The 25,940-nt window shown below is 39.6% G+C and overlaps 1 protein-coding gene across 4 annotated transcripts in view; it reads right to left on the bottom strand.

Moving 5' to 3' along the window:
- zswim5 (zinc finger, SWIM-type containing 5) overlaps positions 1 to 25,691 on the bottom strand; it is a 65,641-nt gene extending 39,950 nt beyond the window's left edge. For 2 of the 4 annotated variants that reach the window (XM_038300529.1, XM_038300530.1), the window contains exon 1: positions 25,118 to 25,691. In XM_038300529.1, coding sequence (XP_038156457.1) covers positions 25,118 to 25,646 — 529 coding nt within the window. In that variant the 5' untranslated portion in view covers positions 25,647 to 25,691. The remainder of the gene's footprint in view (positions 1 to 25,117) is intronic. The other 2 variants (XM_038300531.1, XM_038300532.1) reach the window with 1 other exon arrangement.
- Between the last annotated feature and the right edge of the window lie 249 nt (positions 25,692 to 25,940).

Here is a 25,940-nt window from a genome sequence, read left to right as displayed (position 1 = left end):
TTATTCCCATAGCAACACTTCCTCACCAAAGAGTGTTGTTGAGAGCAATTAGATGTAGTATGTTTACAGTCTGGATCGAGTTGTAGATTTCTGATTATTGATCAGAGCACGGGGCTTGTCAAGCTCAAATCAAACAAATAGAATATCTGAAAATAATAACAGAAAAAACTTAAATCAATTCCATATTTGTCAATTTACCAAGTTTATTTACCAAGACCTTAGTCTGGAACATGGATGGGTTTCAAACTCATGTCTTCATGTCTTCAGAAAATCAAACATATTCCTCAAAAACACTTTTGTCTAAATGAGCAAACAAAGCTGAATATCATAATGTTGTTTGTTACCAGGGCAACACTAAAGATATAAAGGTCTGAAAACTGGCTTCCAAAATGATCCCTCATAGTTTGAGGTGCGGACGTTTTCAGTGCTTTACTGTGGATAGAAGTGCTGAATGCAAAGCCATTGGAAGCCAACCAGGAATTGTTGCCAAACTCTGAAGCTGCAGGTATAGAGAAAGAACATCAAGATAAACCATAGATGAACCCCCTACAAACAAAAACCCCTGCTGTCCTGATGTCTGCGAGCAGATAAATCGCTCAAGGATGATGGTTAAAATGAGCCAGGCTGCCTTAGGTTGCATGGTAATCTCTGAACATCTTGTTGTCAGAAAACATGTGGCATGTTGAAGTTTGTGGTTAACCACCATCTCACCCAGACAGATGGCTCTGCTTTTTTTTAAGCCGCAAAGTTGGATTATTTCTTCCAGTCTTAATGTATAAATATCACACATCATCTCTGTGTCTTTTCCCCTCACTTGCTCTCATTTAGTCTCCAGTCTTTCCTCTTCCATGTAACGTGGTCCGTCTATCGTTTTTAACACACACAATGAGAGCCTGATTAGTAAGTGTGTCTGCCCCTTGTTTCCGGAAAGTGTTACAACAGGAAAGGCCATCTGAAAGGCACTTCAAACTCAAATTATGGAGATTTTAAAACAGCTTTGGACACATGGGGCAGCAGGAGGTGGGAGGGTGGACGTGGGGCTGTATTCTGCTCATGAATATTGATGAATAGCCACTTCAAACCTATCCTCTTCAAGGGTCACCACATGGGGAGAACCAGCCAACCAACTTCTTTTCAGAAATTCTTTTTTTTTGCTAATGTTTGTCAAGTTGGCCAGTTTTCTTAGCAACAGTTTTATAAAGGAGTTGGCAAAGCATTCATTTACAGTTGAATGACAAGGATGATTTATTGTATTTAACAACAAGCCAGCTCAACCGCAGTGAAAGGCTCCCGAGGTTATTTCTTAAAATAATGTTGAAGATGCAGCAATCACAGGATTTTGGAGCCAATTTCTGAGTAGATTTTTATTTCTTTTAAAAACAAATTTTTACAAGTTTCTCAAATATTTATGTGAACCTTCACTGTTGTCATAAATTAATTATTTATCTAGAGAGCAGAGGTGACATCACGCTGTTACTCAGAGACCAGTCCTTGTTTTTAAAATACTCTTAGTAAAGACGTGGTATTAAAGTTATTTTAAAAATATCTAAAGCATCTTAATTCAATGATTTCTGCAGTTTATACACCTAAAATTATAAAACTATAAACAGCAGTCGTGTAGTCTATTTCTCAAAGATAATTTAGCCTTCCTGTTATCTGTTCAAGTCTCACTCCTCTTAGAAGTGTCTGGCCTAATAAGCAAAAATACTTTGATTTATGTTAACTTCATCCTACTTCATCTCACTAATCTCACCAGACTGATATTGACCAAGGCGAAGTTATTCTTTTTCAATCGTTCTGATGAACTGCTTTCATCCAAACAGGAGTGAAAACTTTGTGTTTGTGTCTCACTTCTCTGGAACAAGCATCTGTACAATCCAGAAAGCTGCCAGCAGAAACAAAACTGAAAAATGACATTTTTAGTTCCTGGTTGTGAGGCTGCAGAGCACTGACAGCAGACAACAGCAGTCTGAAATAAACCACAGGAGTGCCCATACACCTCTGCTGCATCCACAGATGAAAACCACAGACGTGTCCAAAAGTCCCACATCACAGACGGCTAAGGAGGCAATTACACACAGCGGGGTTTAATTTCCAATTCTCTTTCTCAGCTCACTTGTGTTTCTGGTTTTCTTGCAACATGAAGGTCACTGTCACACAAAAGCACAGATATACAAACAGACACACAATGACAGTAGAGGGGGGGGGTACTGAATGACTCCTCACAACAATGTGTGTTGCAGACTGAATACAGAACACTGAACAAAACAAAAGCCTGAACGACAGCCAGTTGGCTTGGCACCACTTGGCACTGGACAAGCCTGTTTGTCCTTGGCATGGCAATGAAACACACACTCAAACACACGCGTGCTTTCATTTTCTTTCTTCTCAGGTATAAATGAAAATGTAGCCCTAGAAAAGGTCAACCATTGAAATGAGTTGTTATCATTTGATACAAACGAAAAGGGTCCTACTTGGGCTGCAACATCCGAAACCCAAAAGGATCCATTTTCATCCAAAGATTGGGATAAGACACCAAGACTAAAGACTTCAATGACTGCTGACTATCAAACAGAAGCTTGGCCCCTTTTTGGCAAAACCTTCCATCTTAAGTGTCACCCGGGAAGCTGGTTCAATGATGTGAATAAAAGCTGGGCCATCTAATTGGTTAAAATAATCCAAAACAAACAATAAAACACATTTCTGTGTGATTTAAATGCTAAAGGAAAATTTCTGAAATTAGCTCATTCAGCTGAGTAACAATGTGCAGAAATAGTGGGCACATTGTAATACGTTGCAAGGGGCAGGGTAGACATTGGAAATTATAAATTTTAATTATATCATCTTATGGCAATGATGCTGGCTTAACAAGATACCCAAAGTTACTTAAATTTAACCTCAATCCTCATTTTAGGACTACCATTTAAATTATAAAGATCCCAGTCAGCTCTTTTTTAACTTACTGAAGTTTGCTGGATTACTGACCTACTTTTTGCTTCCATACAGGTGGAGATAACTCTAGTCACACCAGACTTCAAGCTTTTGAAAGCTTTGGTTTATCTATTGGGCTAAAAGGAACAATGCTACACTAGAAAAACAGAATTACTAATGTCTGCCCAACCTTTCATAAGCCATAAATACAGTTATCTTGTATGATTTACATGGGAGTAGGTTTTGTAAAGGAGGAGAGCTGCATAACAACTGTCCTGCTGACTCAGATGTCGTTGGTGTCAATATCCCGTTATCAACTGTATGCCTCCTAAGCTTTCCTTCTGTTTCATGAAGGCTGCCTAAGACAATTATTAAGATCTGAATCATAAGCAAGGACATAGGGCAACTGCCTATATACAAACTCCCATTGTGAAACACCAACCGGGGCTTAAAGCCTAAGTGTCATCATGAATCCCAAGCCCCACCTCTCATTCTTATTTGTTGAGACATTACTGCCGACAGGAGAATAAAACATGACTAATGGCCAGGTTTAAGTTGGTACATCCAGTTACGACGTGTCAATTCAAAAGCACGCAGCAGGGCTTAGCAGGGAGTTCAAGCAGCTGACGGCACCTTTAGAGGGATATGATAGGACAGAGGCTGGCGTCGGGAAACGGGGGAGGGACATGGGAGTGCCTGTGGTTTGCTCATTCTTGGAGAGCTGAAGAATTGCAAGAATCAAATAAAGAGGGGTAGAGACAAAAATGAGCCTAGGCCTGGACAAAGAGAGAACTGGTGCTAAAAGGAGCAGGATAGACAAAAAGAGACAGTAAGAGGGAGAGAGGGGAGGGCTTCCTTACTCAGCAGGAGATGTCTGCCAAAGTTGGGAGTCAGGCAGGGGGCGAGTGCATGTGCTGTGTGTGTATGAGGGTGTCCGCATAATGTTGGAAAGATAGTGGCCACGTGCCAAATACAATGACCGGCGAAGCTGGTAGGGTACTGGGTGGTTGTGAGAATGTGTGTGAGTGCAGGAATGCAACATTCCTCAGATGCATGCTTCCAGTTTCTCTACCGTGTCTCAGCTGCATCTCTGTCCACATGAAGCTGGTTAAGCTTCCCAGTCAAATAGGGTTCTATTGTACAGTCCCAACTGCTTACCTGGCTCCAAACTGGCAGGTTTCCACATGCGGGCTAATATAGCCTCTCTTTATATGTATACGCCAACACCAACAAAGGTGGGCTTCAGAGTCATGGTTTGTTTTTCAGAAGCTATTCCAATTATTTGGACTGTACAACAACATCTCAACAAATTTTGTACTTCAATTACAGCGTTACCAATATTAACTGTCACGATTATTTCATTGTCTATTCGGGCTGTGGGGGGAGGAAGAAATCAAATAAGATAAATGGAAAATGAATCTATACCAGTTTGCATTTTATGTCAAGACTAAACTGTATTACCATGATGCTGTGGGAACATAGCTATATTTGGCCCTATATAGAACTCATTTTACCTGCTGTGTTATCTTCTTGGTGTCTTTCAACAACCGCTTTACAAAGAAATTAAACTGTTTCACATTTTAATGGCAGCTTCTGATTGGTTGAAGACCTCAACCCTTTAGTCAAGTCTGGTAACAAACCATTATCTATAAATCATAAAAAGTATTTAAAAGAAAAAAATGTAGCAATGAATGAAGTAAAAAAGGAGAGAATAAATAGTAAATTAAAGTTTCTTTTGTAAAATGTAAAACATTTTGTTTGAAAATTCATATTAGAAATTTGCTTAGATAAATAGCAGTTTGATTTATTAATGACAAGAGACATATTATAGAAGCCTAAAGAGAAATCAAATATAAAATTGGTATCAACAGCTTTACAAAAAGCAGAGATTAGAAATCAGCCAAAGATTATAGACTCTTGCTTTTCTTTATAAAAAACGAGTATAAAAACAGCATAAAAGAGGAGTTTGGTCAAAACTGATTCTATGGCTGATTTTTCCAAAAGCCATGTTGGAAGCTAGCAAACAGTAGAATAAAGCTAGATGATTGGCCACAAACCAAAAAGAAAAGAGGAGAGCTGGAGAGTTTGAAGAGGCACTGGTATCATCTGGCAAAGACACAAACTCACACAATCACAAAGTCACAATCAAGCACAATCACATGCTCACACAGAGCCATTGTCTGCAAGAGGGAAGGGGGTTAAAGGGTCCCCCATCCTCCCTGCTAACTCCTGGATGGTTGGAAGACTAATCCTGTTATCTCTGTCCCAATAAGAAATAAATTAATGAATAGAGCTTGGAGAGACAGAGCAGAGTCCTCGGCGACAGCACTGCATGTGGGCCTTTGAGCTCTTATGTTTCTGCTTGCTCTGCTTCAATTAGTAGAAAACTTGCATGTAATTTCTATCTTATTTCAAAATCAAAGAGTATGAAAATACTTTTGGAGTTTGGAAAAAAATATTGGGCTTTTTAAAAAGCTTCCAGGATGAAAGTCTACTAATACTGGTAATTGGAGCATAGCGCGAGGTCCAGGTTAAGTTTCATCAGAGCCAATCTCTTTCTCGGGGCACTTCAATTTGATCTAATAAGGCCTCTATAACAGATATGACCGGAGGCTTTCAGACAGGAAAAGAACAAAGACGACTTTCAGAGTTGTTATGTATTTTTTGGCAAACAGAACTTTGGTAATGTTGTTTCTACGTACAGATCTGCTTTGAGTAATCTCAAGAATTTTATAAGATCATGCAGGCTGACGCTACTTTTTTCTACTGTGACCTTGAAGAACTGTGTAATGAGGGAAGACCATGCTAGTAACAAACAAGACTGAATAATTAAAAAAAAAAGTGTATATGTTCAACAAATACATTCCAAGCTGCTAATAAACAATGCAGGACAACCTTTACCAAAATTTCCTTCTGTTCTGTTTAAACTCTACTGTGTTTACCAAAAACTATTTCAGCTTGCTAAATGAACAATGACTGACATTTTCTAAAAGTACAACATTCTTTGAAATCGGAAATGTACAAACAATCTAATTACAAAGCCTTGGAAATATATCAGAAATTGCAGATACAAAAAGGTTATCTTATGTTTTGGTTTTTCATGGCTATGACCTCAAGCACAGTTCTTCTATGAGACAGTGAAGAAAGGATAACAAAAACATTTAATACAAATATCCTCAACAGCATTCAAGATATCAGGAAAAAATGTGAAGTCTTCTGCAGCTCTGATTCTTAATCGGGTGGTTTCTAAATGTCTAAAGGGGCCGCTTTTATCTTGTTCAAACAATCCTATGCAAGTACAAACATCTAGCAACTGTGCAGTAACAAGTCTTTTATGTCGAAGATCTACAAAGGGTAAAAGGTCATTTGGTAAGGAGGAAACCAAAAAAATAAGAAAATACAGTTTGCAAATGCAGTGGGAGCCAAGTTTCCAATTTTAACAACACGTCTGGTCTAATAAAGCTAAAATTAAAATATTTGTTTATAATTATCATCATTACATTTGGAGGAAAAACAGGGGAAGCTTTCAAGCTGGAGAACACCATCATAACTATGAAGTATGGGGTTGGATGCATCATTATGTGTTGATGTTTTGATGACAGAGGTAGTTTGGTGCTTCAAAAATACATGACATCATACGGAAAGAAAAATGTGTGAAAGTATAAAAGCTACATATAAAGATATAAACAAGCCAGTTAAAGCTTGGGGCAGAAACCAGTCTTTAAAATGGGAATAAATTCCAACAGATCATTATTTCATTAGTCACAAAGGGGTTTAAGGCCAACAACAATGTTTTAGAATGGTAATAACAAAGGTGTGCAAAAGCAAAGCGACATTCAAACATGAGTCAGTTAGACCAGGTCTGTCAGAAGAAACAGGCTAGAATTTCCCTAAACTATAGTCTAGAATCTTGTGAAAGGATGAGCAAAACTCTTGGTGCGTGTCATTTTTTTTAAAAGGCAAATCAGCCAAATACGAAGAAAGTAGGTCTCAGAAAAATAAATTAAAGAGGTTAAAACACTATGTTGTGATGCATCTCCATATTCCAGGTAGGAAATTCCAAAAAATTACTACAGAACCCATTAAGAGACTTACTCGACTTACTTTGGTTAACATTCACAGTTTATCACAAAATAAAAGGTCCTTTGAAATGTAAAACCTGAGGGAGAGGCTTCAGATGAACGAGGGAACTTCCCATTCGGATACCAGAAGGTTTGTCACAATATGTTGGAGACCGCAAACATATCAGATTAAGAATTTTAACCAAACTTTAAAAAATGCCAAAAGCAGGCAAGATTATTATACATTGTAGTTGGTACACTTTATAAGAGTGACTCGCACCTTCGTCTCTGGCTTTGATTTTTGTTAAATAACTTAAATCAACTGATTATTTTTATCAGCGATACTATAAACATTTCCATTTCCAAGATAATCTCTACAGAAAAAAGCTCTTCTTGTACGCGTGCTTTGGTCTTTTTACAATATGTGTCAAGGAACAAATGTGATGTTCTATAAGTTTCAGTTAAGGGATGAGTCATCTGCATAAATTAGACAAAATGAAAACGCTCAATCAAGCTGCAGGTTACCACATCTCTGGGTGATTAAAAGTCTGGTATCCCTTAGCCATTTGTTGCTCACCCTTATATCCTTACAGCTCATTGCTTGGGCTGCTGTTTCTAAATATGTTACCAAGAAGGAACAATATGATCAAAAACTAGCATCAGGTCTTGATTTAGTACTTAAATAATTTTACTGTGAGAAAAGAAAATAGGAGCTTTTAATCAGATTCCCTGTTTTTTTTTTTATTAGTTTTTGGTTAAAGCAGATGAGGATTTCAGCACCAATCATTGTTTATACTTCTAATTTAGTCTCAGGGCCACTATTTTCTTGACAAAAGTAATAATCAAGTTTATCAATAGCAAATTAAGCATCACCGTTTGGTGATGTTATCAGAGCCTTGAAGGCTTTCTTGTCAAAAAAAAAAAAGAAAAAAAGAAAAAAAGAATATCAACCCTTTGTTCTTCATTCGGGACCGCTGGAAGGGTCGCACCTCTGGATTTCAAAAGAACATACCTCATTTAAGGGATTCATTTCTGTATCTTGTTGCCATGGGAAATGTAGCTCCCCTTAATGATAAAGCAGCAGCTTTTCACCAAGTGTCAGCAGCATTAAAGCCACTCCTAGCAGGCCTTCTCTAGCCTTTCTTATCCTTTGGAAAACAACTCAAACCTGCCTTCACTGGTTTTTGATGTCAAAAGCATTATTCACCCTTCAGCTCACCATTGCCTTGCTGTCTATTGAGCCAGCTGAATCACCTGGCAACACAGACAAAAAATACAGTTCCTGGTTTCACCTTGGAGATTTAACACCAGGATGCAGACCACCCTAAAGCATAAATGGCAAACTCTGTTGAAAACAGGCAGTGTACTGCTTTACTCAATCATTTAAGCAAAACATCAGCTTTCCAGGAGATGTTGGTTTGACAAAGCATCTAGTAGGGCTGGGAAATTAATAGCATTTGCAATATAATTGCAATTTACCAAAGTGCAATTTTCAAATTGCAGAGGCACACATTTTAAATCACAAAACAGTAAGACACTAAATTCTCACTCCAGGCCTTTAAGTAGCAGTAAAATGCTCAAAGTGGTTTGTTGTCACACAGAAAGGTAGAGAGAGTTGCAGCTAGCGCGCAGATCTATACATGCAAGTAGAAGTAAGCACTTTTTAAAGTAAAGGATTCATGGATTAAACATAATGAAATAAAAAAGGAGTAGAAACAAGGAAGCACTTCTTTTTCTTAGCATCTGTTTTTTGTAAACCAAATACCCTTTCTAATGAACAATACACAGTACTCTAAATCTAAAAGAACAAAATGGACACAAAGTTCTAATTAACAATTAAATTGGTCCATTAGCAGCCAGGTCAGCCCAGTGAAAAGCAGGTTTTGAGGCGTAAAGCAATCCTGAAAGTGCAGAACATGGCAGAACATGCCAACAAGTGAGGCCATTGGAATATCTTCTCCAAAGGCAATTCACTTGATTAAAATCAACTTGAGAGCTAAGCCTAAGCAAACATAGCTGCAGAACATTGTTTGAATAAAAATCACACTTAGGTGATCAACCATTTTCTATTAGAGGCAACCCTCATGGTCAAAGAACAGGAATGGAGGAAATCCCCTTAGCATTCCCTAATGTCAGGTATTGATAGATGAAAGAAACAAACGATAAAAGATCATTCAAAAGGGTCAGGGAATAATCATATCTAACAGTCCTCAGTCCCTAAGTAATCCTCACACAAACCCCATGATCTATGTGTTCTCTCTTCGACTATTCATCTATTAAACAAGATACGGATGTCAACAGGTGCAATGTTAGAATCGAGTGCTGGATTGTTTAATTCGCCCCTTCAGGTAGAATAGAGCTGGGTATGACGAAAGCAGGGCAGGCTGTAAGCATCCTTCCTAGAATTACATAAATTCAAGAAAAGGGCCAAAACCTTGCTCACTGGAGAATACACCCTGGTGGACATTTCTGGTTTGAACCAACATGAAAAAAATAAAACCGGCCACATTCACACTCTGGATTGCCTGGCAGGTCTTGGCTGAGGCTCAACACCAACAGAAACGTATCAGGATGAAATCGTCAGATTTCCAGATGATGAATCATTCAAAGATCTATGGCTTATTTTGCTCTATCATTTAATCTCTCCAGGACATTCTTAATTTAAACTTATTTTAATTAATAATTTGGGGAAAAAAACATATAAAGTGACTGGTTTTGAATGATATCGTTTCAAAACAGTAGTTAGCAAAAAAACGGCAGACTGTTCAGCTGCCAGGCTTTTGCCTAAGACCTTGTCCACAGACATGTGTGCAGGAACCTGGAAACGCCTTCAGAAAAATAAGATAACTAAACTTGGAAACTATGAAAGTGCTTTTTTTGCGTTAAAAGCAGATCAGATAAGATAGCATTTAATTGCTTCTTTCATAAGTGCAGCTTTAATCCTATTGTTACAGTGGTGGTGTTTCATCCTACTGATAACACAATACTTTGAACATTGATTTATGCACACACAGTATATAGTGCAAAGTACTTACACAAAGAAAGACTGTTTTTCTGCTGCCATGGCAGAAAAAGTGCCAAGCGTGACTAATGCCCTCTTTTTTGAGGCGATATTTAACTATGTAAAAAGTAGATTTTAAAATCAAAACGAAGCTAAATCTGATTAGACAACTGGGTCAAGACTTTTATAACTTCACCAAAGTTAACTCAACATATCTGAAGTCAAAGTGAAACCAAAGCTTTGACACCACAAAAAGCTTGTTCCGGGAACAACACTTGCAGCCGTAGAAGCCTTCCGAGTTGCTGGGTAGTGACACACATAGTAAATGTGGTCTGTCCCCCTCCTGGGTATAGAAAACAAGAAGGCCTCAAGAGAAACTTCCAGCGATGGGCCCCTGCACACGCATGCACACAATACAATAGGAATGTTGTGTAAGGCAGTGGTGAAGGCCCCTAATCCTTTTACACCATGACAACTACTAGAAAAACTACATTCACTGGCAAATACCCATATTTGACAAAGTACACACATACACACACTCTAAGGCATACAACAGAAACTTGCAATTTACAGTTTTAAAATGGGTCCAAGTCTTTGCAACCTTCCAATGCAAATCAATCAAAACTTCACTTTACAGTGTAGGAAACCTTCAAAGAGGAGAAAATGTTTTTGATTGTTGCTGATCAGAGATTCACTGACAAATTGGCGATATGGGCTCAGATTGGTGAAAAAGAAGAAGTTTTCCCATCCTTGTACCAGTCAGTGAATGCACCGCACTGAAGTGTTAACTGACACCAATACTATTCATTCTAGAACTTGTTACAGGGGTTAGAATACTTTTGAGATATTTTTAATATAGATATATTTCTGATGAGGTCAAAGGTCAAGGAAGTGTAAGATTTCCAAATATAATTTATTTTTCTCATGCTTTGAACAATAGGACAATCAGCCGCAGAGAAAAAAAAATAGCCCGGTGCTGCGTTTCTGCCACCGCCATCTTTGTTTGGGTGCGAAGACTCTAAAGATGGCTGGTTGGGTTGAGGGGTGTGTATAGTGGGGGTGTGTGTGTGAGAATTAAAGCCAGAGAAGTGTTTCTGTGCGTGTGTGTAAGAGGGTGAGAGGTCTTGACCAGACTGATCCTCACGGCTGTTGACCACATTAATCATGTAGCTGTGGGTGAGAGGCTGTGTGTGTGTGGTGGGAGCTGGTCCCCTATGTGCCCCCCCTTCCTTTAGAGTGTGTGTGTGTGGGTGTGTTACCGCACTTGACTGCTCCTATCAATTCAATTTCATTTCTCCCTCCACTCCCCTCTTTTCTGCAGGCATCCCCATCCCCCTACCACAGGGCTCTAGGCTCTCTCTCTCTCTGTGTGATGGACTGCTGAGAGCCTAATGAGGTCCCTCCCACCCCTTTGGCTTTTGGTGACTGAAGAGTGTGTGTGTAGATGTGTGTGTGTGTGTGTAGGGGGAAGGGAGAGCCAGAGGTGACAGGTTGGTTATGTACTTCTTACATTTGCCTTTCAGCTCTCCTCTTTCCTCCCTCCTGTCACGTCTTCCTTACTTCACACATCCTCTCGCCCCACCCTTTCCCTCCAATCCCTCACGCCCTCCTTTTCCTCCTCCTTCTCCTTTTGCTGCCTCTTCTCACGCGTCCCCTCGCTGCCCCGTTTTCTTTTTTCATCCGTGCCTCATGTTCTGTCCCTCTTCCCTCTGCAGTCAGCTTACCATTCATTTGGCGGTGAGACGCCAGCCTAATGGGCCATAGCAGGCCTCCTCCACTAAAGAAACCACACAGACTGCTGTTATTAGCAGCAAGGGAAAGGCAGAGAGGAGGGAGGCCAGGGGACAAGCAGAGAAAAAGGGACGCAGATTTTTAGAAAATGCTGCAGAACGCAGTACCCGGAAATTAGAAACTGGAGCTATTTGTTGCAAAGTTCATGCCCCAATCCAGTGAGATTAGTTATATCTCCACCGTACCAATTGCAGCTTTGATGGTTTGTAGAAGAGGAGGCCATGAGTAGAGCAGGATGACCCAGCAGGTCCTCTTGGATCAGATAGGTGAGTCAGAATAATTGGAAAAACCAATGAGTTGTGGGAAGTCCAAGGAAAAAAATAGTTTAAGAATGATGTCTGCAGAAAAAGTATGGTGAAATAGTGGATATGACTAACATCAATTATAAAAAAACGATTTTAGTTTGAACAATAAGCTGTAAAAAGCTCCAACATAGGCTAAAATCAATCCATGCTGAACGTGTAGTCAGTGTGACTGCACATTAGCTTCATTATAATCAAACTGGAACGTTTCAACTAGTTCAAAACAGCAGATAGTTGCAGTGGATTTATTACATAATACCTTTGTAAATATAAATTGCAGTAAACATCCTTTTACCGATATGCAGCAAGACCTCAGAAGCAAAAGGGAAATAGGCCTTTAGTTTAGTGCAAAATAGGAAGCTGAGAACCATATTGGATAGGGGTGTAAATAATAATCGTTTTGTATCGATGCATCGATCCAAAAGCCGACGATCCGATGCATCGACACGTCCGCAAGAAAATCGATTCATGTTTTTTTTTTCCTCCGGTCTATTTTTATCCATTTGCTCCTGGGTGTAATTCCCCCTCCCGTGCTGCGGTGGCGCTAAACCTATTATGCCCTCCTACCGCTCTTCCTGGTTATACTCTTACAGCAGTTTGTTGCAGCAAGCTTGACACAGACATTTTTAAATTATGCTCAGTATTGAAGCGTGGTCTGGGCTACACTCTGTGGGTCTAGATACGGCCGAGGCGATGAGGAAGTGGGGGCGAGTTTAGTCCGACGACGGAGGGACAATGGGGCAAAAAGAGCGGAGATTCAGCTGGAAAAAGGGTCCCAGCGGTCTCGCGCACCTCGCTCTTCTAGCGGGTCGAACTTCACGAGTTGTTTTCCGCAATTTCGGTCATAAAAACAAAACAAGCCGGCCTCCTGTCTGCGGCACTGTTTGCAATCAGCTACAATCTGGGAGAGGTGCAGCGTCTCTCAAGGGGGCGGTGACGTCGACACTGGAGCCTTCTTCTTCTTCTTTTATTAATGGCGGTTGGCAAACAACTTATAGGTGCATTACCGCCACCTTCCAGAATGGAGTATGGACCAGACAAATTATTATATTCTCCCTAAAATACCCGTTCTTCTTAGAAAATTAAAAATACTACCAAAAACTACATCCCCAGATGACCTTTGAAACAATTTCCTTATATCTAGTTTATTTTTATTCCTGTCTAACTCTCTACGCAACATCTCTCTTTCCTGAGTATATTTATTACATTCTAAAAAAATATGTTGGACAGTTTCTCTGGAGCCGAGGTATTGCATTGAACTTATTACACTGATATTGTGCAGTATTTTTGCAGTATTTTTTGATGCAACTTTTCTACTTCTGTTATTTGCTGTTGTTTCTAAAGAAAATGCATAATGATATTACAGCTTTCATTGATTTATTTCAAACTTGAAACTTTGTTTAGCCTGTAAGGTGTAAAAAAAAAAAAAAATAATAATAAAAAAAATAACCGATTAATCGAATCGAATCGAATCGTGGTGTATTCTTGAGTATCGAAAATAATCGAATCGTTGGTTCAGGAAATCGATACTGAATCGAATCGCCATGATGGATGTGATTTACACCCCTAATATTGGAGCTATAAGACTTAGACAACTTTTATTGTCATTTTGTATGCAGAGTGTACATAAAACGAAATTTCATTTAATACAGCTTTCCAGACAGTAAATTAACATTTCCATTCCATAAAGTGCAGCAATGATCAAATAAGAGTAAGCCAAAGGGGTCTTTGTTTTTAACCACTTGCCTAAAACATTTCCATAATGTAGCCGCAAAGACACTGAATAAATGCTCGACAGCAGAACTGATAAATGTGAAAATCAAACCAGTTTCTTCCAATAAAAAGCTTCCAAAAACAGTTCAAAAAGTGACCTTAAGAACAATGCTGCACATTTACCAGAAAGAACAGCAATACTTCAGCGTACAACAGAACATTAGCTGCTGTTCAATGTGTGCCTATAGCAATTGACTAAGTCATAATGACCACTTTCGTGAAGGAAAATGGGAATGGCTGAGACGTTTAAGGACGTTGGATGGTGGGAAAAAGGAAAAGTATGCACTGGTCACATTTCAGCGCCACACAAAGAGGGACTTTGAATTATTCAGCCACACAGGACTAGCAGGCCCATTTGCTAATGCACACTGACAGTCTGAATCACTATAATAGGCAACTTGGTCTCCAATTGATATGATTATTCATACTTTTAGCACTAAGTGCTTCCTTTTAAACCTTATTCACACATTTGGGGAGAGGATGGCGGAGGTGAAGAGGGGCGAATAGCGCTAGAAACAGAAAAACCTTTGTCACCTAAAAATTTGCATCATTTTAAGAGGTCACTGTTGGCGATCTCTCACTCTTTTTTTCCGCACTTAAATGCAGCAACCTCAAATGCAAGCACTATTATAAAAATTTTTTTTAACAATCAGTATGCACAGACATACAAACTAGTTTCTTAAAAGAATATACAGGAATAGTGAGGTTTTCTGTTATTTTCTGAGCTCAAACTGCAGAAAGGAATAGAACCATTTTCAAATCCAGATATAATGCAGTTTTTACACATGGGGCTCCTCATTGGTTTTGCTGACAGTAATAGCTCTGCTGTTGTGAAGGCGTATCGGTGCTGCTGAGATTAGAAAAGAACACAATACACACACCACCTGCAATACACAACTTTGTGTGTATTACTACGGTCAGTGAACAAAGGAGTGATGACTATCTGGGCTTGAAATCCATGATCTGTGAGTGTCCATTCGAACGCAAGCTGGGCAACACATTAAAGCACCGAATATACAGCATTCAGAGGAAAGACGGAAAGCATTAGCATAGAGATCAAGAACCATCCAGGATAGTTCAACACAAAGTGTGGCTAAAGCTATGCAGACATAAAAGAAACGAGTAGGTTTTAAAGCATCCTGCTGATACGCGGCTACAGAATTAGAGGTTTTAACATTAAAGTATGGCTCAGTTTTTAGAGAGACATCCAAGATAAAAGGTTTTCACCAAATGTAAAACTCAAATACTTTAACAGTTTCTTTTCAATATAACTTAGAAAAAAGTTGAACTGGTTTTAAATTCTAGTGGCTATATTATTAGGAAGGATAAAATGTGTACTTAATTCACTGCATTGATGGGTTTTCAACTGGGAATGTTTCACGCCAGATTTCTGGCCCAAATCATTTAAGATCAGCTAGTTTCTGGGTTAGCTACTCCAACATGGAGCTTAGAAAGCTGCAGTTGTGTTCTGCTAAGTCCTGAAAAATGCAGACCTTGGTAAAATATTTCTAAAGGAGCACCTGATAAAACAGCAGGGTTGAAATATTGCAGAAATATGCAATTGGAAAGTTTCAATGAGAATTATCAGGAAATGGGAAAACTGAATGGAAATTTGAATCATTTTTTTTAGCATGACCAAAACCTTTTGAAAACTACATGCAGTATTTATTTCTATGGACTTCTGAGGTAACACATTTGAGCCCAAAAACTACACAAAGTGGCAAACGTTAAAATGATATCAGGTAGGTTTGCTTGAGGATTGGTATCATTGCTTAATTTGCAAATATCCCAGAGAAATTAGCAAATTACAAACCTAACATTTGTTGTCTAAATTTCCACTTTAGTCCAAGAAATCGAAAGGTAAGGTTTTTAACTTGAACATTTTCTAAAATTCCCAAAGATTTCTAGAAATGTTTTGTTTTAATCCTTCCAACACAACTGGACAAACCCAGTTACATTTATACTCTCGTTTTGGAAGGACTCATTGATCATTTGTCTCAGTATATTTAAAAAAATGGGTTGAAAATATGCATCTGAAATCCCTAGCAAAACACTATCAAACAAGAAATCCATCTCTGCCTTCTGCATCTTACTCAGGTATTTGGAAATAAGAACCAAACCACAGAGAAAAGGTCCCATAACAGCCGCTATCGCAGTCAATACAGCAGGTATTAGCCAGAGACCCTGCTGAACTTGGATGTCTTTACTGCACAGAGGGCCATCCATCAGTGTCCTACAGCGGAAAATATGTTTATTTTTTATTAGCTTATTTGACAGGGACAGTCTACATTAATGAACATTTCTGTAAACGTACCAGAATTACCCTTAAGGTGTGTCCAGCTCTATACAGCTATGATTTAAACTGTATTGATAATTTTTTTAAAAGGCCAATTTAGATTTTTTCCAATAGAATGTTGGAAAAATAGATGTAATAGAGTTTAGCCAAGGAGAAAAAAAAAAAAGACATTTCCGTTAGGAAAGGGTATGCTATACTATAAAAAAATACTATAAGAACAACTTGTGTTGGTAAAACCTAAACAAAACAGCTAGCTCTTCTTTAATATTTATTGTCAGCAATAAAGGTAAACTAAAGGTCCGCCTATTGCCATAGTGTGGACCTTTATCTAAAACTATAAACAATGACATTTTATTATAAAAATTAAGTTTTAACATTAGCTTTAGGTGCAATCTGCATAGCACATCTTCTCGTTGTTTGGTAATTTCTCTTTATTCTTCCATTCATTTAGCCAACTAAACACATAATTGTGCAGTCTTAGCACCTTCGTGTTTTCTTTCCAGTTCAGCCTGTCTCCGGGATGTGGATGGGGCAGAAGACAACAGTAAACACACACAGGCACTCAGAAAGCTAATAAAAGACAGGTGTGGAGCAGCTCAATAACCGGACGCAGGAGGCTGTCAGCTTCAAGAGCTAAAAGAAAAAGGACACGGCTGATCTTAGCTGATAATTAAACATCCAAACAACCACAGACGACAGGCAGGCTGAAGAAAAAATAAAAGGAGCCAGTAAAACTGTCTGTTTGCTCTGGGTTTAGCTTTCATACACACTTTGCGGGAGAAGATGTTAAAGCACAGAGCTGAACAAACTGTACCAGCAGGGGAATGGCATTTTGACTTGCTGCTGCAAACAAGGCTTTGTTGAGACTGCAACTGTGGTTGAAACACCTGAGGTCAGGTTTTGGCTGAAAGCACATCAAATGGAAAAGCAAGAACGGCAGAGGAAAGAAAGCCTGAATCATACAGCGCCAGAAGAGGAACCGATTAAATCACAGTGTGTAACGTGTAAACTTCATGGCTCTAAAACCCGTTATTCCATTCACTTCATTTTCCTAACTGCTATCCCCTGATGTGAGCTGCCCTTTTTATTCATCTGAAAATCTAAAAAGATGTGTAAATCTTGTCGGGTCTAATGGGCTCCACTTCTGGAAGAATCCGATATCTACAATGAATATCTAGCCCTCAAAAGAGTCGGCGTCCGCATCAGCCACATGTACTGATAGAACTGATGTGGGCGATTGGCGGCCTGGTGGTTATAGAGCTTATAATCCTGAGGTTCTGGGTTTGAGCCCCACTTCCACAGACTGCCTCTCTGGGTCTCTGAGCAAGACCCTTAACCCCACACTGCTCCCCGGGCGCCCCACGATGGCAGCCCACTGCTCCCCAAGGGGATGGGTCAAATGCAGGGGTAAATAATCCAATGTGAGATCAATAAAGTTCAATCATTATTATTATTTGTCACTGGGAATATTCATACAACCCAAGGTTATGTCAAAACTGAATTTTAGAATCAGGAGGAATCTATCGCTCAACTATTGGCAGTAAAAATTGAAAATCAGCGGGTTTGGTCGATAAACAAAACTCTCTGATTAATGATTTCACATAATAAGGTAATTGTCTTACTCTTGTGTGCGTGCAGGTGTGGCCGCCTTTGATGAGCCTAAAAATCAGTGCGTCTTCCTAATGGCCTCATCTCTCACACGGCCCTCGGAGAGCTAATAAGAATGCAGGGATGATTTGTTTCACCGATTGCCTGTTTCTGAGCTTGGCCAGCGTGGAATTAATTACGCTGATTAAATATCTGTTCGCCGTTCTGCGAGCTGGTGAGCAGCTGACCGTTAGAGTGTGGCTGAGTGCTAAGTGGGTAAGATGTGGGCACCGCAGACATATTAGACCAAAATACCTCGAGCTGTGCTTTACTGCTTTGTATCGAGGCACAATCACCTCCAAAAGAAATGTTTCCCTTCTTGATGTTGATGAACCAGTGAGGATTTGAATCATAAAAGCTTCTATATAAATGATATATAGAAGCTTGGAGAAAGCATTGATCCCAGAAAACACAATTTCAGCCTTTTGCTTTCAGCTAATTTTTTTTTTTTAACATTTCTTATGCTTTAAATTTCTATATCAACTTAAAAAGAACATCCAAAGAAATTCTTTTTCTTTTTGGCAGAAATAAGAAAACTTCCATTTTGGTTTAATTGTAAGTAACTAGCTTTAAAAGCTAGCGCTCTCGTTAAGTTAGACACAATCAGGGAGGAATCAATGCTGCATCCTGACAATTCCATGTTAAACTACATCTTTTTATGGCCACTAATACTGTAACACAGGTTGGAAAAAAGTCTTCACTTTAAAATGTTTTACACATTATGCAGAGTTGTAAGAATGAAAGAAATCGGTGCATTTGATCTGCTCTGGTTCAAGATTTAATCTAAAACATGAGCAATCTGTGCAGCTCATTGTTAAGACACAACCTCTGACTTCAAAGAAATCTGTACTGTGTCACCTTTTTTTGGCTTTCGTAAAACATGACATAGAATCAGTTGTTTTGATGGCCGACTTCTACAGTTTTCTTTCTCCACGTTTATTTTTTATTTCTGTAAAACCAAATTCTTGTTTCCATAAACAAAATAATGGGGATAAGAATCATCAGCTTTTATTAATCACTGCATATTAACCTTACCATGAGATTTACCCTCCGCATTTAGCAAACAGTCCCAATCACTCGGCTGCCACTACCCCCCCATCTCTAGACAAATCACTCATTTATCTTTCATAGCGTCTTGGAAGAAGGCAAGCTGATCTACAAATGTCTTTAAGGTACTAACTAGGTGGTTGAGTCACCAACCAGGACTCACTCAGAGTCATGTGAAGACATATGCTCCCTCCAGCAGACAGAGAGTGCAACCTTTGAAGCCAGGGGTGGAGCGGCCATAGGGAGGTTCAGGAAGATTCTCAATGGTCAGAGTATTTTCTTTCTGAATAAAATGCAACATCATTGCTGCTTTGCTTCGTAGCTGCAGGCGGCTCATCTAACGTCTAATTGGGTTAACATGATATGTTGCATGAGCACCACATCGAAATATGAAAAAACAAAGAAAAATAGGAGTTGGTTACTTAAGCAAAGATGCTATATAATAAGGAGAAAGAAATGCCTGGAGCACCAAAGAAGAGAGTGAAGACTAACTTTAAACATGTTCTCTTTAGCAACCTCCCCAGCAGGAACTCTGTTTCTGCAAGGACCTTTCATTCTTTACAAGATCTAAAGGACCAAACTCCTTTATAGGTTTCTCCCACTGCAGTACAAAACATATTCCTTCACACCATACAAGAAGAAAGTTGAACCTGAAAAATGCATTAAAAAAAACTGCAATAGCTTCCAGTCAAAAGGCTTCAGGAAACAGAATATCTTCTTCATGTTGTTGCAGCTCTGGTAGAGAAAACCCATTTCTCTGTTCTATTGGCTTAAAAGAAAAAAAGCTTACCCATTTTCAGTTATTTTGATGTGAAAAAATAAAAAATAAACTCATGTTATACATTAGTTAGACTGCTTTATAAGTATGTTCTGCTTTTTTATTCTTAAAATACAAGCAACAAAACAGCAGTTTGAAGTTTTAGTGATTCAGTTAAAGCAGATTACTTTAAATCAGCGTACTACCTCAGGAAGTATAGTACAGCTGTTTTGTGAGAAAACAAATGCCTGTTAAGGTAAGCAGTGATCCAAAAGTTTTAAGATCTTAAACTTATTTGAAAGTCACATACTCATCTTACCTTTAGACTCTGGAGACAATATCTAACCCCAGCAACAATTTATAGCATTCTTACAGCTGGAGATATGATTAAAAAAAAGCTACAAAACAAACTAAAATCAGAAAGCATTTACTTTTTGACTAAAATAAGGACTAAATGTAAAAAGGCCTGAAAGCAAAGCCTGGAAAAATAAAATCTTAACCCTTCATAAACCTTGTCAAGTTACTAATAGTTCCAATAAAAAAACATCGTCTGATCTAACCAATGGACTTTTATAACAAAAAAATGGACTTTTATAACTTTTATAACAAAAAAGGTTGACGGTGGCTTCTGATCCATGTGATCTTAGGTGAAACAAGCATCTAAGGATGCAAAAAAAAACAAAAAAAAAACATACATATATATTTGGGAAGAAGCTGGGATCAAATGTAAGCAGAGGTGGTGGATTCAGTAGTGGAGACTCCAGAGAGGAAGAACGGTTGGAAATGAGGCAACCAATGCAGAGCTGCCTGCCTCCCCCGCCTTCGGTCTGGGTCTCATCACAAGACACTTTCAAAAAACTGAAGGGTTTTCAAACACCAGAGGATGGGAAGCCATAATACCGCGATGAGGAACCCCGAGGCCATCCTGCCAGGAAATTACATCTGAGCAAACATTAGCAGATAAGGCCAGCCTCTGAACACTTCTTTAAACTACCAAACACACAGACTTATATTTATTAATAATAATCATTTGGCGTTAAACAGCTTTGCAGGCCTTTCCTCCCGCACTTTGCATCTCCGAGACTTCAAAGCAAAGTTAGTCTAGGTATTGAAAACCTCTTCACTTACTTTGCTAAAGCGTTAACAGTCAGACAGACGGATCAGTTCCAGCGTCTCGGCGAGAAACGCGTACGTGTACACCCCGCGACCCCCCTGACCTCCCCCCTCTGTCTGCGGACAAGGGGTTTTCTACAGCTGGGTAACAAAGCATGACCCAATAATCCCAACGCTTGACTCAAAGCTAAGGACCCCCCCCCCCTTCATCCCAGCTTCCCATCCTCCTGCTCTCTGAGGACTTTATAAGGGCTCCTGTAAAGTGGGCTGGTGTGTGTGTGCGTCACAGAAAAAAAAAAAGAAAAATCACGCTTTGCTTTGATTATTCTAATTATGACTTGGGGGTAGGAGGGGATTATTAAAAACACATGGGCCAATGAGTTGTTGATGGGCTTACGCCCCCCCCAATCCGTCTGTATCACTGTTAAAAGAGGCCGACGTACAGAGACCTTTGCCCGGAATGCAGCGAGGGCGGAGGGCAGCTATAAGAAACATGCTAGTCAACTAATTTCTTTAAAAATGACGCATACAAAGCCGCCTTTAATGATAAAGACTTTCAGACGACTCTTTATCGTTTCATTATTACTCATCGCGGCTAAGGTGCAGACTTTACAGTCAATAGCCAAGGTGCTATCTATCATCTCAGGGGTTTGTTTTTAGTGCTGAAACCTGAAGAAAATAAAAAGGAATCAAAACAGACCCTGAATCGGGCCGCAGGCTCACCATTTCTGAGAAACTGAGCAAAAAGGCAAATGGAAAGATCAGCATGGGTTTGCAGGAACTGGAGCTGCAGCTCTGTTTGAGATAGCTGAGAGGAGAAACAGAAAACAGCTCAGAAGTCATGGCAGACAACCCTGTAGGCTCATCAGGTCTGCCGTTCCCACATTTCTACTCCTGTGGGAGATCCCGGTCATTTTTCAGTCAAAATTAATCGAAACTTTAAAAAAAAATAAAAAAAACTTTCCATGAACATATTAAGATGTTTAGCTATAAAGTTGAGTTATGTCAACAATAAGATGCAAACTTTTAGGTTCAACATGCAGCCAGTTTGATCACAAAGAACAGAGTAAGCTAAAAAACTAGCGATGCTCTAATGGTTTGTTTCCACCTGTTACAACAAAGAGACGGGTTTTCTGTTTTAAAAGAAAAATAAAGGAGTTTATAAAAATGCTAAAATATTTGACTTATAATTTGCTTAATGATAGACATATTTTATCTATGACACTGGATTCTCATTTACTAATTTATTATAGCTCAGATCTTCGTTTTTGCTGGATTGAATCGTGTGAGACATGACAAACAAACCGGAGATCAAACTAACACCAAGTCACATCATATTTCCTTAATCTGAGTAAAATACATAAAACTATATTCAACCATCAGTTGTTAGAGCAGGTAGGAATGAGGGTATGAATGAAGGGCTGCTCCCCCGGCTCCACCTGTTTCATATTTAAAAAACTGAGGGCAAAATGAAAAAAAACTGTTGGATCTCAAAGAGGTCAAATGACCTACCAACTGGTCTGACAGCTTTATTGTTCCACTGCATTTGGACTTAATGGTTTGTCAGCTGGATCAGCCTTAAAATTCAGATTTGGAGCCATGAAAACTGTTAATCAGTGGAGAGTGTATCTCTCTAGGTTGTCTAATTTCCTAGTGGTAAGACTTTAAGATGAGGGCAATAATAAAACAGCGTGAAAACCTTCAACAATACTTTCTCTGTTTCACTAAGTAGCAAATCACCACGTTATGTTGCACAGTCTATAGTTCTGATCCAACAACTCGTAAGCCGAGGAAAATAATATATTGTTTCTAACTTGCTTTAATGTTATTTTTTCTTGCTAACTTGGTCTAACTTGCCCCAGACTACAAAAGTCAAAACTTTGAGCTGTGGTCTAGAAATGAACCTGCAAAATTAGCTACAGTTTTACTGCATCAAAGAAAAAATTTTGTCTTAAATCATTATTTCCACTATAGCGGTAAAAAAAAAAACATCTATATACACAACATCTATTTTTTTCTTTTACTTTTTATTTTGCAAAAATTTTTCAAATTTTTTTCCTGTGTGCTCCATATTAAAAGATTTAAATACATCCCGTTAGCTTGTCAGGCTATGTTTTCAAGTAGCTAGCTTGCAGCCTGCATCTAAATATAGATCTATTGTAGATCTGCATTTGATGGGAGATATAAAAGAATTTTGCATCAGCAAGAGTGATGTCTGTGTTTGAAACCAGCAGTTTCACACGTTAAGCAAAACCCTATGGTGTTTGTTTCAGCAAGCTGACTGGCAGTGTGTAGCAGAGGGGAAAACTAGCATCTGAGTTTCATAGAAAACTTTCATGGAGCCAATTTTATGATAAAAACAATTATTCCACTTCGTCTAAACCATTCCCACCGACATTGTCCTCAGGATATCACATAGACACCGTAATTATAGAAACTAGGGCTGCAATGACGACTATTTTGCAAATCGATCTGTTGATTATATTTTTGATGAATTGGTTAATAATTGATATGCAAAGGTTTGTTATAAGAAGATTTTTACCAAATTAAACCAGATGAAACAACAACTTTTCCACCTGAGGAGTTCTGGATAGAGCATATTGGCTTTTTCTTAATCTTGAATGCAAAATATTTATATATATTTTTTACAATGTTTGTATATTTGCTGCTCTAAGTGGGTCGCTCTGTCAGTTTAAGGCATAATTTACAGTCTACACTCCAATTAACGATTAATCAATTACTAAATTAGTTTACATTAATTAAATAATCGATTAATTGATTCAGCCCTAGAAACAACTAAAATAACAACAAAAAAAATCATATTGGGTGGGATATAATTTGGGTACAATATTAAAACACAAATAAAAACCTGCTGATATAATTTCTGTCAGAAACAGATGCTTCTCTCTGTGTGGACGTTTTAAAAATGTAAACTCATCAGAGCTGCCTCACCTGGCTTAGGCACAGGAAGTGGTTATGTAAGCAATTACTATGGGCAATCTTAGCTTTGCTTCCCTTTGCACAATACTCAAGAGGATCCAACTTGCAGTAACTAGCAGAACCAAACTGCAGTAACTACAGTCCAAGCAAACCTTGAGTAAATACTTTAAAATCCCTGCTTGTTTTTTTGTTTTCTTTGGGGATGAAATCAATGAGCATCTATAAGATGCAATTAGATGCAGCATTTGTGGAAGAAGCAGTAGGCACAGTTTTAACTCTTTGCCCCCCCTGCTCAGAGCAACATGAAACCCCCAGAAAAGCTCCAGTGGCTCTCTCACCATATGGCCAGAGAGAAGAGGAGGGGGAGAGAAAAAAAATCCTCCTGGTAACCATATAAAGTCTGTTTTAGACTATCCGTCGGTTTCATTCCACCGATTTCCCTGATGCCTGGGTTTCAGTTTGTGTTTGTTGCTGAGCCTGATGGTGATGATGATGATGAGGGGGGGAGGAAGGAGCTGGAGCTTCGCGGAATGGCCCTTTGTTTGAAAGCAGCCTCTCTGCAGCGCTGGAAATGCGAGACGCTTATTGATCATTTCAACTGGAAAGCCTTTGTGTTGCAGAGAAATGTTGCAAGAACGCGATTAACTGAAATTCTAAATAAAAATAAAATTAAACATCACCCAATATTGCTTTTTTAATATATATATATGCGGGTAACCGAGCGTTCTTTGTCCAGTAAATAAACAAAAACAATCACCCCCCCTACAAAAGAAGAAGAAAAAAAATCAGCGGGGGATTTTTACGGATTAACGTGGGATTAATCATAATAAGGGGACCCAATAACCGCCTTTGTTTTCTTCCTAAGCCACTCTGAACCGGAGTTGAGTTGAGAAAAAGTAATTTGTGAGGCAGAAAAATAAAATAAAGCCCCGACGCCCTAACGTCGGCTGCTTTCGTATCCGCGGCTGTCAGCCCTCCTCCTTGTCGGGGCTCCGGTCAGCTCCGGGCGGCTAAGGAGCCCCAAAGAGGAAGAGAGAAAAAAAGGGAAAAAAGAAAAAGGGAGACACCCTTCCGCTGCTGGGAAAGGCGACCCCTTTAACGCGAAGGCAAAACAGGATAAAAACTTTAAAGGAACTAGAGAAGGCAGCTGAAAGGAAGCCCCTTTAATTTTTAAACAGCAGCTGGTCGGCTATGCTAACGACCTTCGCTACTGCGAAAATAAGCTCCAAACTTCAAGAACAGATGTTTTACTTTAGGTCTGCTAAACGAAAAGCAGCAGGAGAAACACGCGTGGTTCGAAAGGAGTTGAAAGTGGACGCTTCGCATACTTTCTGCGACAGCGGAAAAACTTCCATCAATCATCCCCAGAGCAGATCCAGTTGCGGGGGGAAAGCAGGAACTCGGAAACAGCCCTCGCTTTCTGTGCCGAATTAAATACCTAAAGCTTTCTCTACTCACCGACTTGTAAAACGTTTTCCACGCAGCCAGTTTCCAGGAGTCTGATTCCTCTGCGAAAAGGCAGTCCGTCTCCCGTCCCCACTACTCCGGCTGCCCCGACAGCAGCCGCTGCGCCGGCGGTTGATCCTCCACCGCCCCCGGCGCTAGCAGCTCCGGACCCCGTACCCCCAGTTCCAGAGGCAGCCGCAGACGGACCCTCCTCTCCGGCCACTCTGCACTGAAACGAAGAGTACATGCATATCTCCTTTTCGTTGCGGGGGAAAGACCAGTACACGATACGCCGCTGGACGGGCTCCGGAATCCGCTCGAAGCGCTCCTCCACTCTTTCGAAGGCCCACTTCTCCGCTACCGCTTTAGCGGCGCAGTCCAGCAGGGACTCCGGGGAGCGATACCGGGAGCCGGGGGAGCCACTGCCATGGCCGGGCCCCGGTCCGGGACCCCGGGGTGCGGGGCGTAAGCAGGGTCGCTTGCTGGCCGGTGGTAAGCAGAGAGGAGGATGAGGCGGTTGTTCTCTGCGTCCTTCCGCCATGGTGAGCCGATCTACACTGAGGAGACGAACGGTGTGCGGACAGCGGAACGCACACTCACAGACTCACACACTGACTGGGGGTTTCACTGTCACACCAGACATGGTTTCAGATGGACTTCCGATCCCGCCCTTCAAAATAAAACACAGAGTCTGCTTTTATCAGACTGTTTTTTTGTTTTTTTTTTTTTTTTTTTTTTTTTTTTTAACAACCATAAATACGGAATTTCAGATAAAATATATGATTCATCAACAGAATAACTTATGTTCTGATTTAACTAGTTAAGCTTTGTAGAT

The sequence above is a fragment of the Cyprinodon tularosa genome, unplaced genomic scaffold (genome assembly GCF_016077235.1).
Source record: "Cyprinodon tularosa strain WSP-4 unplaced genomic scaffold, ASM1607723v1 ctg45, whole genome shotgun sequence".
In the NCBI taxonomy this organism is placed as follows: domain Eukaryota; kingdom Metazoa; phylum Chordata; class Actinopteri; order Cyprinodontiformes; family Cyprinodontidae; genus Cyprinodon; species Cyprinodon tularosa.
Note: the sequence above shows the minus strand (reverse complement) of the source record. Positions and strands in the feature narration are given on the sequence as shown.